The 20949-nt window shown below is 36.6% G+C and overlaps 1 protein-coding gene across 7 annotated transcripts in view; it reads right to left on the bottom strand.

Annotated features, from left to right (window-relative positions):
• Nucleotides 1–20949, bottom strand: part of NBEAL1 (neurobeachin like 1) — an 89238-nt gene that overhangs the window by 65418 nt on the left and 2871 nt on the right. For all 7 annotated transcript variants that reach the window (XR_005105991.1, XM_037398763.1, XM_037398761.1 and 4 more), the window contains exon 3: nt 4729–4820. Coding sequence is in view for 6 of the 7 variants with exons in the window: in XM_037398763.1 (XP_037254660.1) it covers nt 4729–4820 (92 nt within the window). In the remaining variant the exon portion in view is untranslated. The remainder of the gene's footprint in view (nt 1–4728; nt 4821–20949) is intronic.

Below are 20949 nucleotides of genomic sequence, written 5' to 3'. Positions count from 1 at the left end.
TCTGACTCGTGGCACACCGATTTTGCATGAAAAGCTGACACATCCTTATTAGTTTCTGGATATCATAAATCCAGCAAATAGGGGTTTTTTTCTGCTATCTAATTATTTGTAGGAGAGAAGAAAGAAAAAAAAAAGAAAAAAAAAGGAGAGGCTGTTGTGTTTGTGTTAAATGTAACAACTCTACCAAGGCCAGACACTGCCCTGAAGAACGTTATGTCCTCTTACCTATTGGTTTTGTTAAACTGCAGCGTTTTTAGAAATACACACACATAAAACCAGTAGCTAAACCAATGATCCAGAAACAGCATACAGAAACCCATTTCAGCAACAGTATAGAAATATATAGATGTGTTAGCACATTCTCTGGGATGAAGACTGTTTATCCACTGTTGCACATGCTAAAGAGAATTTGCTTTTGGCATCAGCTGTTCACCCTGACACATTCTCTATGAACTCTACACAGGAAACGAAAGACACAAGCAAAAGCCTTACAGCTTACAAAGCCTTCAACATGGCCAAAAGCCAGGGAGAAAATTACAACAAAAAAAATTCAGCTAGCTCAAAACTTCACTAATATGACACTTGCATACATACATCTGTACACGGATAAGCATCAAAAAGCGTGGAGAAATGCAATGATGGACACTAAACACTGTGATATCAATTTTTTGAGGGAAATGGGGAACAATACATTGTTTAGCTTCTAAAGTTGAAAAGGAAGCCTATACAGAAGGGAAAAACTAAGACCCAATGTAGTAAAACCAGACAGGTATCAGCAGCAGCAAGCTCCCATGACCTAGAAAACAAGTGTTATCTATACATATACAGAGAACCAAATACTGTTCATTCCCTTGCTTCTTCCCAGTTAGATGTGCAATTTGCTTTTCAGATCCTGGGATTCAGAAAGTCTTAACATAAATTTTATAGGGCCTAGGCTCTAAACTGATAGACACACTAACCACAAAACTGAGAGCAACTACTTTTTCCAACACAACTGCCAGGAACAAAATCCTAATTTCTGTGATAGCAGCTTCACACCTCAAGATGCCAGCAGATCCATACCGTCTGGGACCGTAAGCATGGTTCTTCATAGTCTGATAATTCGCCATCTCTGTATTAGGAATGCCATAATTTTTGACATCTGAAATCATATATAATTTCCCTAAAATGGCCAACAAGTATTTTCCAGTAAGACCATAAAATGTGTTACAAGGGAGCAAACAGCATACCTTTCATGCCTCATGTCCCGAGGAATGTTTTCTCTGCAGTAGCTGCCTGTCTGTGCTACTGCACAATCCATGAGAATTTACTGCCTTATGTGAGACTGGCACAGGAAATACTAATCTGGATTACTCAAACTGAACATATTATGGAGTATATAAATAAATATAAATATTTATAAACAAACTTATTTTCCCCCCAGAGCAAATCACTAATATACCACCACAAATATCTGAAAGTTAAGTTTGTGAACAGGTAGTATTAATTTCTCCCAACAAGACTAGCTGTGTAAATGAAATATTCCAAAAGGAATGGGAAAAAAAAAATATCACAAAAATCATACCTTAAGTGACATTCTTATTTGACTGCTGATACCCTGCCTCAAAAATGTGACAAATACCTTGACATATTTGGGTTCATTTATAATTTCCTTGCATTACACTAACATAGTTATGCAGCAATATAAACTGCCAAGTTGGGTGTTTGAAAGGAAGTTAAATTAGTCTCTGAATTTATTCACCTACTACACCTTAAACTCACACACCGGGACTTTCAACCTCTCCTTTGCCAGTGGTAAGCACTTTGAAACAAAGTGCTGCAGAAACCCAGGCTTTACTTTTCAACAACCATGAAACAATGTAATCAGCATTCCTATCATGATTCCTGCATCATTTTTATGTAGGTTTGAAGTCAGTAAGTTAACGAAGTATGGTTTCTATGGTATATCCTTTACATTAGCCTCCTTTAAGTTCCTTTGCTCGAGATCAGGCAAACCAAAAGCAGAAAAAGAGCACGACAACACTCTGGAGACCTCTATTGTTTCTAAACATATTAAACCAAATGACAATTTCTCTCTCTCAATGAAGGGGAAAAAAACCTCCCACCAGCTGGTAAAGGTTTTATTCTTTTCACAGTAAATACATCCGAGATGAATAAATGTTTTTAGGGAAAGAACAGACAGGTGCTCAATGCTCGAAGTCACCAGCATAGCTATTTTCACCTTTTCAGTAAAATCACTGAAAACACCATTAATGAACCATTTCACTTAAAAATGCAGGACTGAAGCACAAAGATGGAAGGAGAACTGAAGCTGTATAAGCCTATAAGCTGCATAACTGTATAAGCTCTACTTACACAATCAAATCATACCAGTGGATACACTCATCCTCTATATTTAGAGATGAGATTTCCTAATTCTGCACTATGTAGCATCTCTCAGATTTCCAAAGCAGATTTCAGGAAATTATATATTTTAATTTCTAGAAGAAATATTCTTACCAGTTAAATCAGCAAGTGACGGTGCCAATTAAGAGTCCTTCTTTCAGGGAAAAAAAACCCCAAACCACTAATAGTTTCATTACATTTCTTAAGTGGTGTCTTTTTGGATGCTAAAAAACCCACATATGTTTTACATGGACACAAAACTTCATGCTAGTCTTCCAAAAGGTTAGTTTTGTCCAGCAATCTGTACAAGCTTTCTTCTCCCTACACAGTTTTTCATTATTTCCCGGCATTTGCCCTTCAGTACACAAGGTCTTTCAGGCATGTAGCTGTAAAGCACACCAAGATTTATATAAGGAAAAAAAAAAGTATTAGTCCACTCAGTTGCTCATTTTGGTTAACATCACACAATTTCCAAGACCAAAAGACAGAATTTGTTATTTAATAAGAAACTCCAGTAAAAAAAGTTGAGTCCAGAGGGCCCTATGGCCCCAAGAGAAGAGTCACTGGAAATCAGCATTGGGTAATTCCACAGTGACCTACTTGTTCTTTTTTTGTGGGCTCAGTACTACCAGTTCCACAATGTAAATGCCTGCAATATATATTGACAAATCCCAGAGAAACGTCACTCTTCACATGCCTGATTATCTCACAAATGCAGATAAGGGCTGAAACTGCAATTTTTGTAAATTCTAATGTCTGCTCTCAAACAGCATAATATTTAATCCAGCCATCAAAGCACAGGAATGATCTGCCTTCATCCCTATGTTGTTTTGATACATGTTCTCTACATCTGTTACACAAATGAGTCCAAATCCACATGGGCCTATTCTTCCAGTCTAAATCACTAATCCTGTCATTAACCTCAGAAAAACACGCTATTTTTATGCTCACGAAAACATCATTTAGCACAATGAAGATGCTGCTAAAATTGACGTTTGGTTTTTGTCTTTTGTTATGCTACTGTAAAGGCCAAAAAGCCACGAACACACATAAACCAAAAAATACTTTAAAAACCCGAAGTACCAAGATAATCTCTTTGACTCTTCAGATTTCAATTTTAAATAGCATATTAAAAATAACTTGTAACAAAGGATAAACTTTTTTCCTTAACTAAAGAGTCAGATGCATTTTTGACACTGCAAAGAAAACGAATCTTCTGAAAGAGGACAGAATTAATTTGAAAGTCTGGCTTAATGGTAAGTGCAGTACATATCTTGCATTCGTACAGGCATTATGAGGAAAATGTTAATACAAAGAGCCAAGGAGCCCATTTTTTATCCGCTGAGATCCAGTTGCAGCATTCTTCATTTCCTTGTAACAGTAGAAACTATCACTTACACTTCAAAGAGGATCTGATCCAAAGCCCATTAAAGAATTTCCATTGATTTCAATAGGGCTTGGACTCCAGCCACCATGCAAGGAGGGCCATTCTTTGCATTCAAACACCAGTACTGGTATCACCTATAATACGCCCATAATATAAAATACTGACACCAGTTCGCATGATTTCTGAATCCTACAACAACTGTTTTTTCTTAAAACCCTTAGTTCATGCAAGCATCTCAAAAGCAACAGAAAATATCCAGCGCCTAAGTTTCTATTTCTTATTTGCAAAGTCTTGAAAATACAATCCTTAGAACACAGCAGACAAATTCAAAATACAAGTATGAAACTCCAAAATCATATTTCAGTACCACCTCATGATTGTACCTGAGAACTTGTGGTCAATAACATGAGTGAAGTCAGCAGTACTCTTGCCCTGAACTGAAGTCTTCACAAAGAAATTCCTTTAAAGTCTATCATTTGTGCGTATTTTGTTTTTTAAAAGGTTTTCAGGTAAGATATCCAAAACTTTCATGACGCATTTCATCTCATACTTAATCTTAAAGCAATCCCTGAAACAAAATTACAAAACTCTTTACCTACATCCTCTCTTCAGTCATTGCTGATACATATACCAAGCACTAATACTGACTGATACGATTTCATATGCAACGTTTAATGAACACTTATTCAAAAAATGGACAAGGAATAATGATTATATTTCTATGAGCAAGAACAAGCAAACACCCATGCCATGTCCTGATACAGTACAAATACCAGTATCTGCCTAGTTTCATCATTCCCAACCCAACTTGACCTTCAAAAGAATAGGACTGCCACTCAACAACTAAAAATTTTTCTTTTGTTTAAAGGCAGTAATGCCATTGAACAAGTCTGGGCTCTCAGCCAGGTCTGGTTTAGATATCAAACAAAGATGAACATGTCTGTAATTCTACATACCTAGTTGGCAGCTTCTCAAAGTCCACATCCAGAAACTGTTCATAGCTAGAAACAAAACTATCCAACCAGAGCTTCAGGTAATCTGGATCTTTCTGTAAAAAAGAAGAGAACATTAAGCAATATTGTACTCAAGGTCATTTGTCAACAACTCTGTCATATTAATTTGAATGGAAAGCTTTTCTTTAATGCATTTCAACTGGGAGAAAGAAGGGAATACAAAGATTTTAAAAACTAAATTAAAAAACAATTGCCCTTTGAAAGTCTCAGCCACGTTGTGTTGATGTGACATTCTTGCTCTGTTGGTTAATTCATGTGTTCCCACTTCCTAGCACCAATGCCAACCAAAAAATTTTAGCTTCCCCCCCCCCCCCCGCCCCAACAATCTTCACTTACTCTCCAGAGTAATACATACCAGCTTTACAAAATTACTAGTATATTCTAGTCTTGATAGCACAGATGTTAGTACACAAAATTCTTTACGGCTTATAAAATTAAATAAGAACTTAAATGACAGTCCTAATCACAAAATTTGCTTTTTGCTTCATTCATTGATCACGTAAGGAAGCAGCTAGCGGTACATTAGAGCCAGATGAAGTGTTCTAAGAGGCAATGCAGAGCCTGTGACTTGTATACTAGATACTTATAAAACAGACAGGAATTTAAATTTAGGCCTCCTACTTGTTCTTAGTAGAGCACACAGACTCTGTGACCAGCAGTTCCTCACGGCTGGGTACTGTGTCAGCTGGGAGGAAAGATACTAGACCACCACAGGAAAATTCTGTCAAAATATGTGATTTGAGCTAGTCTCACTTAATTTTCAAATGCAAGCTGCCAGAGCATGGCTAACATATTCCTCCACAAAGACTTTACAGGCATGTCCATTAATACGCACCCATGCAGTCCCACATTTTATGTTCTAAATAATTTTCAAAATAACTTTAAAATATTTGCCTAAAGTGTTACAGATTTCAAATTATTTCTACATCCACTCTATAACTTAGAAAATTTTGCAGAAGTTTTAAGATTTTTTTGTTCATCCTTCTCTTTTGCTTCTTCTGTATCTCTTTCTTTTTGTTTATTTCCTTTATATCACCATAGATGTTTCCTAATAACATTTCCCTGCAGTGTTAAGACCAAGGAGCAATCTATGAATAACTAAGGACAGCATTCTGGGGTAATGTCAATATAAAAGAGTCACCAAGAAAGGTAGACAGAGAGTCCTGTCAGTGCAAAATAGCTACCTACAAAACAGCTTCCCAGGGGGTTAAAAAAAAAAAATAATCCAAGAAATCCAGAATCTGAAATGCAGCAAAACTAACAGCATCTTTCCACAGCAAGTACAAGAGTTACAACACATGGGAATCTCCTTCTCATTCTAGACTTCACCCTTCCCCATAACCCCAAGACCCCTCTAACTCAAGCAAGAATGTCAGAAACACCCAGACATGGCTTACTTCACTATCACTATTACATATGACATGTGTTCAGATACTGTGACAACAGGTGCCAAATAAAATCCTTAGCTAGACACCTATCTGGTCTGATTATTTGCTTCCACTGCCTTTACTGCATTTTCCTGTTCATTTTTCCTTATTTCCCCTTCTTCCACTTCATTCCTAATCTATCCCTCCTTCATAACCTTTCTTCTCATTTCTGCTTTTATTCCCCTTTCAATTTTTCACTCCCTTTCTTTTTCTGTTAAAAATCTGTCAAAAAGGTATCACACCCTGTAAGTGTAACGTAGCCTTGTTCTCACATTTAATATGCACTAAACTACCAAACAATAAAGTTATCTTAAACATACGCTCATTAATTGCCGTCAAGATCAAACTGCAACATACAGAATGAAGGAAGCTGTTGAGATAAAGAATAAATTTAAGATTTCCAAGATATAGTTTAAGCTACAGAGGTTGATTAAGATTATCTTAACAGGTGAATACAGAATACACTTTTCTTAGATTCAGAGATCAAACACCTTGAAAATCAAACCAAAAGATAGGCAACAAGCAAGACTTACTAACACCCTAAAGAATGAGCCAGAAGTAGCAGAAGATGCGGTCTTCAGACATTATGGCTTTTAAAAATGTTTGTACATTTAAAGCTTTAACTTTCTGGTAATTCACAGCAACTTATTTTAGCCACATGCAAGCTATTTCACAGGATCATAAAGATGAGGAACACTAGAATATGATGTTAGCACTTACAATATAGCTCAGGCTACACAGGACAAAGCAATGGCATCCATGGCAAAGTAACCAACAGAAACTGCCATATGCACATGTCCATGTCCCTAATGATAGTGCCCATGCATGTGCAAAAACTGAACTCATTTGACTTTTTTTTTGTTGAACTGCTTTGTTTTTTCTTGGCATGGACAAGTTCTCCTTGAAATATTACATGAATTACTAAATAGATTCTATTCATATTACAAAATTAAAATTGATTGTTGACACAGCTGAGGCTCATCACTAGTTGTTGACAGTAAACTTTTCTAAGAAAACTCAGTTTTCCTTGGTCATGTACCATGAAGGAAGCTGTGCAAATAATGTCATTATCTGACTTAAAATTGCTTTAACAAAAGGTTATAGATGAGAGAAAGGTAAGAGGAAAACAAAAGACAAAATTAGATTCAACGTCTGCTTGCTCCTTTTTAATGATATAGCCTAAATCATCTTCAAGCTTAAGATGAAGTTAACCCTCGTTATCCTTAAACTATAATGCCTTTGGCAGGCTATCAGTGTAGACCTAGCAGTAAGAGAGAACATTGGCAGAAAAAATAGGCAAGAAAAAGTAATTATGTAGATAACTGGAGTAGGCCACAGATGTTATAAAAGGCCAAAAGTTTTTGCTTACCTGTAGTGCACATACTGCTCCATTCAATTTGCTACTAAAACTGATCCCAATTCTGGTAAAAATCAAGAACTGCAGTACTCTTTGATCGCTGCCTGCAGCATGCTATTTAACCCAACTCCCTTCTACCTGCCAGCCAATTATTTATATATTATTCCAAGCTATTAAAATAATCAGCTTTGATATCAAAATATCAGATAACACTACTGGTACGTGCCAGCAGAAAATAGTTTACATGACACTTGACTCATTTTGAGTTTGAGATTTCCATCCAGACAATAGCACTAACTCAACACCACCAGGGGGGAAAAAAATAAGATCAAGGCAAAAAGTAAACAAGATCACTTTAGCAACGTAAGAAACACTGAGAAATAAATCTCCATTATAAACCATATACTAGAAATTATGTCATCTTTCCAGAAATTGATTTTTTATTAAGACTTACAAACTAGGAGTACACCATTCCAGGAAAAACTGACCCAACATTTAACAGTTTTGCTACAAATTTGGACACCTAAGTTACTTTGAAGATGTTAGAAACAAGCTAAAAACAGCTTTCCAACTTTGAACCTGACTCAGGTTTTCCTTTTTCTTTATTAGCAGCAATCAGCCCAGCCCCATGCACCAGCCATCTGTTGAAAACTGCAAGAAATCTTAAGTTTACTGAAGAAGTTTTAAGAAAGAAAACTTACGAGATTAAACTACCCATGGCAAAGTACACAAAAAAGTCCATTCCCAAAACACAGCTAAACACACATTTCTGAAGACCAGCCTATGCGTTTCAGATGTTTCTTTTACTTTCCCAAACCAGAAATAAGTTTAGGAGGAAAAAAAAAGTCTTTTTATATTGGTTTAAAATTGTAATTTCGTAATAAAGACAGTAGTAATGGGTATCAGCTGCTTCCTGTGCACCACGTATGCTGCATTTATCTTACCCAGCATCTTTATCTTGAACTTTTTTTTTTTTTTTTTACATGAGCTGGGCCATTTAACCTGAAGTTTAAATTCAGTGAATTTTAGAATTTATTTCTGTTGAGTTCTCTTCCCACCCACCTTTTCAGCTATCCTGTATCTTCTCAGTGGTGAAATGGTAAGTCACGTTAACAGCAGAACACAAATCGACCTAACTTAAACATGAATGTATTTGTGTTTTTCAATGCCAATGTTTTTCAAAGATCAACTTTCCAAGCCAGGATATGTTGCAGTCTGACAAATACCTGTGTTACCACATGGCAGAAGACTGCATCCCATGGGTATGGGAACACTTAGTTCTGTGATGCAACAAATCACTGAACTTCAACCCCAGCTCCAACTGATCAACTATAAATAGCAAGCTCCTCCATCAAACCTGCAGTCCTCCTAAGGAAGCAGTCTAACTTAGCCAGACCATAATAAAGCATCCTGAATACTCTAAAGTCTTATTACCAGTAAAAGCAGTGAAACCTATGGAATATATTCTCTTATTCCCTACTTTCATAATTACCCTTTTGTTGTCGTTCTGCACACAGGTAGCTGGAGGCTGTATGTCAGACCACATCTCCAAATGTTTTCCCTGGTGCTGGCTGAAGACGCACGGTGCTTTTAAAGCCCAGCTTACAAAACAATGTATGTTTTGGTAATACACTTCAAGGACAAACTGTGATAAACCAATTTTAGACTGGTATTGTTTCCCAGTCCTGCCACACAGACTCTGCAGACATGCCCTATGAGATCAGCAAAAAATACAGAAGGAAATTTTTGATTTCGACAACAGCAGTAAAAGCAGACAGAAGCTGCACATGGTAATAAAACACCTTTCACCAGTTACAACTTTCCTTCCAATCACTAGGAGATAAGAAGACATTGATTTTTCAAAACCTTGCAGCTAAACCACAAGCCGAAGCATTTCATTTACCTGAAACTTGCCTAGCTTTTATGCAAGACCAATTTCTGTATCTTCTTTGAATAATAACTATATAGAAACTGTATGCTTTAAAACTTCTGGAAGATAATTTCTACCACAGACTGAAATTCCAAGAAGCTAAAATCCAACTTATATTAGCCATTTCACTTCATAGTAATAAACTGAAACAACCAGAGTTTTAACAAGGCTATCTTAAGGCTGTCATTGTAGGGACATGTGCGAGCCTAACAAAAATCCAAACCAAACCAAAAAAGTCCTTCAGTTGATAGCCACAAGTCTGCAGAGCCTAAGCATAGTGTAATGAAGGCCTGTGAAACAGCTATAGTAAGTCATTCACCTGCAGTAATGAAAAAAAATAAGTACTTTAAACCTATTAAATCATATGTAGCTCAGAGCACCTAAAAGGGAAAATACTTCCATGTTCCTTCCCTTCCTTAAATACTTCTGGTTTTCATTAAAAAAAAAAAAAAACCAAAACAAACAAACACCACACAAAAACACACACAGACACACATAACAACAAAAACTCAAACCTCCCAGCAAGAAAACACACCACCCTTTAGGTCTCCATTTTCTTACAATCCTCTACGCACAGTAATAGCTGTCGTGTGCCTTTACACTTTAAAAAGAAAGACTGCCAGGCCTGAGCAGTACAATGTTTCTAACTGGTACCTAAAAGACAAAAACCCCAAACACCATACCATTACCCGCAAGACATCCAGAACAGGTTTGTGTTTTGTTTTTTCTTTACCAACAATTACTACAATGCTAGAAAGAAAAAAAATAATTGCTAAATGAAACCAGTCTACTGGTCTACAGTGTGCATAGAAATACTGTGCCTAAACACTGCCAAACAGCAAGTTTCCCATGAAATCTAACATTTTAACAGTTTACGTATATATTTATAAATTCTAGCAAGGCCATCTTTAGACTTGGTGAAACTGGGAAACAAGCTCTCAATGTCAACACGTACTTCAGTGTTTCACACCACAAACAAAGGCGATGGCAGAGAGGAGGTCTAGTCAAATGCCCTTCTGACAAATGTAACATTCTCTGAAGCAATGAAGTTAAAAACTACAACCAAAATCTACACTGATTTGCGGCAGGCTCTTGTCTTTGATATACTAAATTTTCTAGACATTACAATATTTTTCTCTGCTGTTTATGAAGAGTGATTAAATGAATGACAAAGAAATGTTTTAATCCAGTCTTTCTTTTTTTCCCCCCCAGTAACTCATTTGCCTATGCAAGAAGCTCAGCAAGAATTTTTTTGCACATTTTTAAAATTCGTATCAAGCCAGGTAGTACCGAACTCTTTCAGCCTACTTTAAGTTCAATGAAAACATGTTACACAAAAGCGGCATTGAAACACTCCTGTGGAATACAGGCACATTTACCCAATGTTTCAAACCGACACTATTTATGTATTTATGTAAGTGTTGCTTTTCGATTTAACAGTAGCCTCCATTTCTACTACGGGTTCAAGCAAACAGTCACAACTGTAAGGGCAAAGCTCAGTACAGTTTTTATAGCTCCGTTCAGGAAGTTATAAGTGGCTAAAAACAAAAGCTGGATCCACCCGAGGCTATTTGCAGTGCCACATACCGTGCTCTCAAGGCAAAAATTCCCTGCAGGGCAGTTCAGAGTCCGAGTGTCAGACAAGCCCGACTTGTTTGACAGGACAGTTGTTTGAAGTCGTTAAATTTAACAGGCAGCCATCAAACAGGCAGCCAGCCTGCACAGCGGGTTCAGCTTAGAGGCAGCACCGTTGCATCGCACTGGCACTATGGGAACTAATCCCCCAGCCCCAAGCATTATATTTAAAATAAGAACAATCCCTTGGCGTTAAGGCTGAATTAGGCCCACAAACAGTAACGTTAGGAAATTAAACATGAAATACTGCCTTTAGAGCACTGGTGAATTTAATAGTCTTAATAATGGCAGTAGTCTGCCTAATGCAGACTTGTAGAACGTTTCTCAAGACTGTTTGAAATAAAACTATTCATTGGGGGATTAGAAGGTTTGTTTTAAGGAAGCTTTTTCCTACTCATGTTTTCAGACAAAAAAAGGCAACATTTTCAGCACAAGATCTCCAAGCAGTCTTTATTCTGAAATACGTCAAAGTGCTTATGCTTTCTGTGAACCTTTCAAATCTGTAAAATGCCAAAATAAAACCTGAAAAGCTTCACTTATAGCAGCAATACTACACTTAGAATTAATGAAAGACTTCATGAGAAGCTATTCTAAACTGGCTAAATTGCCTCGATAAAGTCAATCGATCAATCAATTCTAATTATCAAGGAAATCACCTTTAGGCACAATTTTTCATTTTAATCACAACACTAATTTTGGAGTCAGCTGTTGATCCAAAAGAAGAAAGGCTCCTGGCAAGTAATTATAAACCTCCTTTTTCAAAATTCACACAAGCATTCTGTTCCATTTCTGGAATTAAAAGAAAGAGGAGGGGGTGTTTTGTTTCATAAATGGGAACTGCAGTGAATCACAACAGAAAGAACTATTTTGGGACAAGGTAAGAAATTTTGTTTAGCACAGAGATTTATACCAAAATAAATCTATAGCTGTCAATCATGATAAAATGTAGCTCATAAATACTCCAAGTCAGATTAAATATATTTCTTCTCTTTTCAAAAACAATAAAAATAATTATAATATTTTGCAGTTAAAAGGGTAATCATCTGAGAGCTGTTACTCAGTTTCCTTTCTACTTCAGATCCCCCACAAAACTGGAAAAAAAAAAATGAAAGTTTTCTTACTAAAATGGAAGTAAAGCCTCTATTTTTCTTTTGCTCTTTTTTTGGTTGGGTTTTTTGGGGTGGTTTTTTTTGGTTGTTTCTGAATGACAATACAATTACAGCCTTGTGGCTTGGAACTAGCATGTGACTGATGCCATCCATGAGATGAATCTAGTTAATCTGAGCTCGGATTTTAGTGTCTTCACATTTGATAGAGAGTACCACTAAGTAAGTTCCATTTACAAACCAGCATACAGTATTTCAGCCTTCTAGAGTCCACTGCACAGGGCACTTACCAGGAATTTACCATAAGGTGACATACTACATTCTACTAATATTCACTTTTCCCATCAAAGCTGACATAATGAACCAACCGTAGTAAAAAGCAGAAGCTGTATTTTAAGCCTAAGAAAACAAGAAGCGTCCTAAATAACTCCAAGGCAACTAAAATGACATGGTGTCAAAATAAACCTAAATGTAATGAAAATTCAAACTATTGCTTTCTACATTCTACATGAGAAAAGCACTGAGCTTTAGCAACAACACACACAATGCCAGCTTTTGCCCCATAAAGTTTCTAACTTCCAGTGTGATGCAAGAGACAATAAAAGTTTAATACAGGCAGGCTGAAAGGAAGCTGGGTGGTGCAGTAAAAGCATCAGCTTATTATTTCAATGAATCAACAGCTAAATATTGTCAAGTCTTCCAGCAGATAGGCTGAGAACTTGTGTACAGCTTATCAAAAAGAAGTCTGTATTTCATTCAGTGTCATGTGATCACACCAAATTTAACTAAAGCAAATTTTTATTTCTTTGGCTATGGATTTAGCTGTTTGTCTTCTCAACCTCACCATAACCTAACATTCTACTGCAGATAACTATAAACTGAAAGTATAACCCCCACCCCCCAAATCTGCTTTCCAAAAGCACCCTTAAAAAAAAATGAAAGATTCAAAAACTAGGGCATAGCCGATTTTCCGTTACTTGTGCAACTGCTGCTTGGCATTCTCTGCACTTCTACTGGTACAGCTTTTAAATGAGTAGTACAGGTAAATAATGAGGCCAGATTTCTGCAATTAACACCCTTGTTCTCTATACCCTGCTTTATTTCCAAAAGCTTTTACCCATTCCAGTATTGTGAGCAATGCAGGGTCCTGGGGAGAAAAACCTGTATGCAGTCATACCTGAGTCACTGTACTTATTGCCATTTTTGAAACTTTTTTTGCATTTTATGTTATTATACATAACAAATACTAAAGGACCATCCCTTCCTATCACAGTATTTTCCCTCCCAGATTCCAAGTTTGCCCTCGAATGCACATGAACACTACAGATCTAACCAAAATTGTTATTAAAAATAATTTAAAATTAAAAATAAAGCCTTTTCCCTCCTTGCTTCTTAGAAAATGCTGAACCATTTAGCCTACAGTTCCCATGAAGCTTCAGTCGTTTATCAACAAAACTGTTCATTTCATCCAGTCAAAAATTCAGCAAAAGCACAGGTAAATGAGTAACAAGTTTTATATCATTGAATGCATTAGCCAAACATTTATTGACAGTTAGTAAGGTGACTTCAAGCAGCCTGCATCCACCACAAACACTTTCTATAAAACTTATGAGGATTATGTCACTGATAACTCTGGACCGATGCCCCCACATATATTGTCAGTTAGCATTTCCATCACTCTTCCACAGAAGCCAAGCATTTACTCTTTTTGCAGGATAATTTTAGAATAAGAAGCTTCAACAACTTTTAAAACTTTTTTTTGTTCCTAAATTCGTCCACATTCCAAGTGAAAACTGGGAGAAAACCATATGAAGATGCGATGTTTTCCTAAAATTATTAGGAAAAGAATAATCTTGCTATCTTAATGAACAAGTCAAACTCAGACTGTTCCATTTTCACTTCTCTTTTTACAGACTGTTACGGCATTAATGCTAAATTCTTCTTTCCAATGAGAGTGCTACCTTTTCAACCTTGCCTTCACTTCCTTATTAGTTTTTAAATGTCTTATGGGACACTCATACAAGTTCTTAGGCAGATTTTGGTGAATGATAATTTACAATAAAAACAGTACCAATTCTCCCTACATTAATGATTAAAAGCAAACTCACCGTTTTCATTCAGACTTCAGGAATATATCCTCAAAGATTTGTCTTCATCCCTATCCCTCCCCTGCCTCAAATTCAGTCTAAAAGGCAGAATTACTAGGACTGGTTATATAAATAAAAAATGTTTTCTGTGTTAAATTGCTATCTATTAGATAATTAAAGGTTTAGCATCAGCTTTGATTGTATGCTCTTTGTGCTATGTAAGGGTAGCACTTAACCATGAATTTATTTTGAGATTTTGTTTGTGCCTCCCTCAAACGTGCTTTAGATAAAGAATTGAAAAGCCTTTAAAGCCTTTGGAATTTAACTTCTTAAATATCCTCGTTGTTTTAAAATATGCTGTGCTTTGTGCTTTTAGATACTCATATAATTAGTCATTCTTACAGGTAAATTTAATTCCTAATTTTACACAGCCATAGTTAGCAGTGTTACTCAACAGTCAAACAATTATTTAAACACTTATTCCTATTACTTACCATAGGTACATGTAATCCTCAACCATAAATTCGACAGAGTATCATAAATCCTTTAAATATCAGAATAAACATTACCACAAACAAATACTTTATCAGCGCAGAAATAAAACAGTTAATGTTTAGATCTGCAGATGCATGGAGGAACCTTAGTGAATTGTCAAACTTAAAACAGTGTTTATGATGAGAACAATCAAGTATAGTGTTCATTTCTTGGTGTTGCCTGTTGCATCTCCCATCCTCCTCTACTGCAGCCTCCCATTCACTAGAAGATATATTGGAAAAGTTATCTGAACACATGACTTCTTAAAAAAATGAGATGCTTATCTGTACTGTTGAGACATGTGCATGTTTTGGTGGTTTTTTTCCTCCTTAAATATATATATTTCTTTCATCAGGAAAAGCTCAGTAACTAAAGAAGCCCTTCTGTCTTCTATGGCAGCTGTTTAACCTTTCTGAGGCCTGTAAATATTTTAACAGTATCTGTTGACAACATTTGGGTTCAGGCATTAAGCTACAATGCTGTTCAATAGGCAGCTGACAAGCCTTTCTCCCATTTCCATATTACAGCACAAACGTACTGCATATTTGAGTTGATTCTGCAATATTCCTTTATCAGGACACATGCTATCCCCAGATCTGAACCAGATGACCAAGTTAAGAGTGACATAACTGAAGATACCACACACCATCATATAACAAACATAGGCTTGTTAAATTCTTGTATTATTAGTAGATCAGCACACAGAACCAGAAACCTGTGTTTCTAGCTTTGTGATAAACCATTCCATTTAAGAGACACTTGATTCTTTCACCAAACGTGTGAAATATATTTGTTGTTCATTAACGGGAAATATATTTGTTGGTATGTTCAGAACTGGATGCTTCTCATTTATTCTGTGAAGCACTAATCCGCAAACCTGTGGACATGGAAGAATTTCAACCCTATACTGGACACCAGTAAACCCCTGAATCTTAACAGCAAAAGGCTGGACAAACCTCAGACACTTCTTTATCTAAAAGTAACGTCTACATATATGTTTATTGCCAAATGTAGAATGGTAAGAAATATAATTTCTCTGTAGCTTGCGAAATGCTACGGGTTTTTTACATCTCTCTCTGTTTAGATTTATCTGCTGTCTCATTTCATCCTGAAGCCTGTATTTTCTGTGGCAGAGTCCTTGTTCTGTGTTGCAGCATCATAGAATCGTTTAGGTTGGAAAAGGCCTTTAAGATCATAGAGTCCAACCATTAACCTAACACTGACAAGTCCTTATCAAGCCTAAATCCAACAGAAGATAACTGACTTCAAAGGCAACAATCACATCCCAGCTGTATAATGCTAACAAAGTGTTTATGTATGTTTGATACATGCAGAGCTTGATGTGGTTACCACAAGACTCCCATTAAGTAACGCTTCACTGCATACACACCAGGAGCATGTGTAATATGGGGGACTCCTCAACAAAGTCAAGTTTGCAAAGTGCTTTTTTTTTTTTTTTTTCCCCTCACAAATCTCATTTTTCTCTCTATGGATGGCCCTCATTTTGACAGGCAACAGTACAATTTCCATTCCTGTCAGCTCCTCAAGTCAACTGAACAACCATCAGCAGGTGGTCATCCTGGTACCTAATTGAGGAAGGTAATGGCTACTCTAAGTTAAGCAACTACTGTCTTGTACATATACACTCAGTTGTTTATATGAAAGATTCTATATTTGTAAATATCAAAATTATGAGACATGTCTTTAAATAGCAGACAGTATATTCAGAACCAAAGACCAACTGTTCTTGTTTGTCTACATCCATTCTTAGTTCAGCATCTCACAAGGACAGGACAAAGATATTTTCACTAACACATGTCCACAAGTGACTTGTGACATGGTCCTTTACAAATTACACTCTCTCGGAATGCAAAATTATTTAAAACAATTTGCAGAAAAGATATTTCACACAGCAATTGTTTAATAGAACTTCACTCACTAGTTTTACCAGAGGCATGAATTCATGTGACAGGGACTTATGAAAAACTACTTTTAGTGAACATTTGGTTTGCTCAAGCGTTCATCTAGCTGCAAGTTGAATACTTCTTTATCCTAACATAACAAAGGCGATATATAGTGATGCAATATGAATCACTGACAAACCAACAATTGCACAAGAATGAAGACAAGTGCAAGCTAAGTCAGGATGAGATCATATTTGAGATGCAGAGGTCAGTGTTTCACACTGGACTTACAGTTTAATATCAAAGATCATATTCTTGTTGAATTACCACAACTGTGTCTCACCAAAACTAAGCATAGTTCTGCTAAAACCATGTTTCTTTGAGAAACACAACTACAACAACAAATCCAGTGCAATCATAGCACTTTCTGCAGCCCTACAAAAATCATGTCTAAAAGCTGATCTGAGCATAAATTTCAGCTTATTTACAAATTTTATACGGGGACAGAGGTTAAAAATCTCTGGCAAGCAAAAAATCATGTTATTTACTATAAACTGATGAACCATCCCTTGTAATTTTATAATGCTCTCCCAGAAGATATACATTTGCTATTGCTTGCTGAACATCACATTAAATGCCCCAATCTTTGGTGCAGGTGACAGAGGGATTCAGTTGAAGTATAGAATATTGTCTGGGAGGCAGTACTTTGTCAAACAGTAGTGAAAGGATGCTGACAATATGTCAGGACCCCTTTTGTGAGCGACAGCCGACCAGCAGGTCAGCTTAGCAAGATCATAACACCACGCACTGAGAAAATTGGTATGTTCTTGCTTCAAGCCAACTTTTTTGACTGTCAGGATTGCCCTTTTTATGTTAGTTTTTGTCCAACACAAGGTGGCTGACGCTAACAGAATTCCCTCCCAAGGAGTACATCCTTGAAAGGATCCAAAGGCATATAGATTTATTCTCACAATTCAAGGTCAAATTTTATCATCTCACTTCTATACAGTATGCTAGGATTAAGACATGGGAACAGGGAATGAATGGAAATTATTCTCTTTTACAGACTCTTCTCACAGCACAGAGTACACATTAATTTAAATGACCCATTTAGTCCTCCTAATGCAAATGTAAGTTTAACTCAAGCCAATTAAATGCACGCATTTATATGCTAAAGCTTTAGTTTCGATGTATTTGCATTGCAATAGTCTTCCAATTGTAGAGACAGCCATGCAATTACAGAAAAGTTAGCACTGCTAGCACACCACAGTTTGTTGCACTTTGCTCATTACAGTGGTCAGCTCCTGACTAACACTGAAGTCATGATTTCTCCCAAGACCACTTATTTTCTCATTCAAGCCGCCACCTTCCGATTCCTGTAAGGCAACCTATAAGGACCTCAGAGAAGGAAAAAATAAGTCAAAGCAACAGGACTCTAACCACTTTAGGACATTTCTAGGGTAACACATATAGCCACGTTTAATGGGGTTTTTTCTGTCTAGCTTTTGTTCTGTGCTACAATATTAAACAAGAAGATATTTATAATATATAGATATCCCTCACTATGCCAGAGAGAAAACATATTTATCTCAATACAATTAGATTTTATAAAACCGAGAAATACAGCACAACATAAAAAAGTGCATTTAAGATGACAGCTCATACAAAAGTCTGCTGCTCCTAACACAGCAAGGGATGCGATTGTCTCAGCTACCTGCATTAGTAAAGACCAGAACATTATGATTTGCTTTACAGCTGCTACCACACAGAGTCCCTACTGTATTAATGACACCAAGATTGTGTGTCCCCTCTTGGAAATGTGAAGCACAGGCTAGAAGCTGGCTGAAGAATGTACTCACGGTTTTTCTTTCTAACTACTATATCACCTACAAGACAAAGCTGTATTTAAATAAAATCACGAGCTTTACTGAAGATGAGATTGTAAGAAAAAATTCAGAAGCACTCTAATGCAACAAAACCTGAAGATTTTCTGAGGTGCATATGGCAGCTAAGTGCCTCCATTTATGCTTTTGAAATCTCTCCTGAAGGCAATTGGGGGTATTTATTTTTTTTTTTTTATAGAGGAGAAAAATCTCTCTCCATATGAAAAAGTATCTGATTCCTTTCCATGTAAAATATAAAATATCAGAAATACTGACATGCTTTATATCTAAGACTCAAATACAGACCAGAACAACTGGAGAATATCAAATATACATAAATCTTACAGGTAAGGTGGAGGTTCAACATTTTTCATTTGAATCAGCAGTAATAGTTACTTCAGACGATTATAAAACAAGAATTAATTGTGTATACTGATACATAACTAACATATAAGAAAAGGTTAAGCAACTAATACTACAACAATAATATTATTACAGCCATGTTGGTCTAAGGCTACTAGGCAAAACTGGTAAAGATTAGCTTCGTCACGTGAACATACCAAGGTCAGAGACACACATGAAAACGTCCTTTTCCCAGACCACTCAAGCTCACCTACAAGAGCTCTTCTCCCGCTGTACACTTACATTAGTAAAGCATTTTAAGGTATCTAAGTTTTTCATGCTCCTGTGTAGGTTATTGAAGGCTTTGAACTGACAATCTATATGCTTGACTACCACTGTCTACCAAGCCTACTGGAGAAAATTTTTCCTAGTGACTTCTACAGAAAGGACCTGTGTCACCTATTCTACACATGACTATTTTAAAACACGCACATTCCTACATTTGCATGAGAGGACAGCAGCTTACAGCCATATGAATATTCAAGTGAATAACAGCATTGTACATTAACAGAGAATTTAACAGAAAAAAAGAAACCACAAAACCGTTTGAAACTGAAAATCATCAAAAAACATGTCAGCAAGTTGCATCCTTAGCAAGGCTTTCTTTACAGAGAGCCTGACATCATCATTAAAAAAAAAACACCACCAAACACAACAACAAAAAACTCAATGCAGGAACAGCTCAGACTATTAACAATACAGTGCTGTGATACCACCCCAGTGACTCAAATCTAAAGCTCACTAAAATTTAATGAATTTTTGAACTGCTTCCATGCAACACCAGAAGCATCCTAAATTGCGTGTGGCTACTGCTTTCATTAGGCATCTTAAACAGCAGACTGATCTGCAGCTTTGTAGTTACTGCCCTACAGGATGGCTTTCGGGGGAACAGAAGTAGAAAAAAAGAAATCCAAAACCAAATCCCAACCTTAGGTTAGAAATTGCAAGATGAAAAACAACTGAATACCAACTAAAATTGAACTTTTGCAGCCTTAAAAACAACCTTAAAAGAAAGAAAAAAGGGAGAAGAAACCACCTCACAGATGGCATGATCCGAAGACTGCTTCTGTAGAGATCCTAAGCTACATGCTGCTCTCTGCCCTAATCTCCAACTCCTAAAATGCACAAGAGGCAATGAAAATAGAGAAATGCCTTCTTGATGTTACTCTGCATAAAAGTAATTGTTGCAACTGACACCCGAGAGATATCAAGTGATCACAAAGAACAAGAGTCATGACCCAGGATAGATGGTAAGATGGTAACACAGCATTATCCATCACTTCAAAGCCGTAAACAGCCCTGCTGCTGTAGCACAGGGTGCTATATTTAACTTATTATCACAAAGGACTCAATTATCTAAAAAAGGCAAGACAAACAAGGCTACTTACTAAGAACAATCTGAAGCATCATACAGAAAAGGAGTTTGGATTTCACTGTTTCTTTACCTAACAAGACTGCAAAAGCTAAAGCCACACATCTCTGATTTGTGGCACAACAAATTCCCACCTTACCCAACTGTGACTCTCCAGCAGTTTTTGTAGTTTGGAAAAATTGCCTAGCTTTCCTTCCATGGATGTCAGCCACAACAAAGTCATGACAGCACAACATACAGTGTATATATATATATATATATACACACACACACACACGATACTACACTTCCCTGGGCAGTCCCAAGCATGAAAAGACTTTGTCCTAAATCACTGTATCCTGTCACTGGTGATTATTGCTACACCTTCCCATTGTGCTAGGTGCTTCAAGGAGAACAAAGTACAGCACACAGACATTTTCAATACATGACTGAACAATCTAATGTATGTTAAGGCTTCACAACATTTTACATCCTAAGACCCACTTTCTTCAGTTGCTTTTAACATCACTAAACTTATTCCGAGATTA

The sequence above is a fragment of the Falco rusticolus genome, chromosome 8, assembly GCF_015220075.1.
Source record: "Falco rusticolus isolate bFalRus1 chromosome 8, bFalRus1.pri, whole genome shotgun sequence".
Taxonomy (NCBI): domain Eukaryota; kingdom Metazoa; phylum Chordata; class Aves; order Falconiformes; family Falconidae; genus Falco; species Falco rusticolus.
Note: the sequence above shows the minus strand (reverse complement) of the source record. Positions and strands in the feature narration are given on the sequence as shown.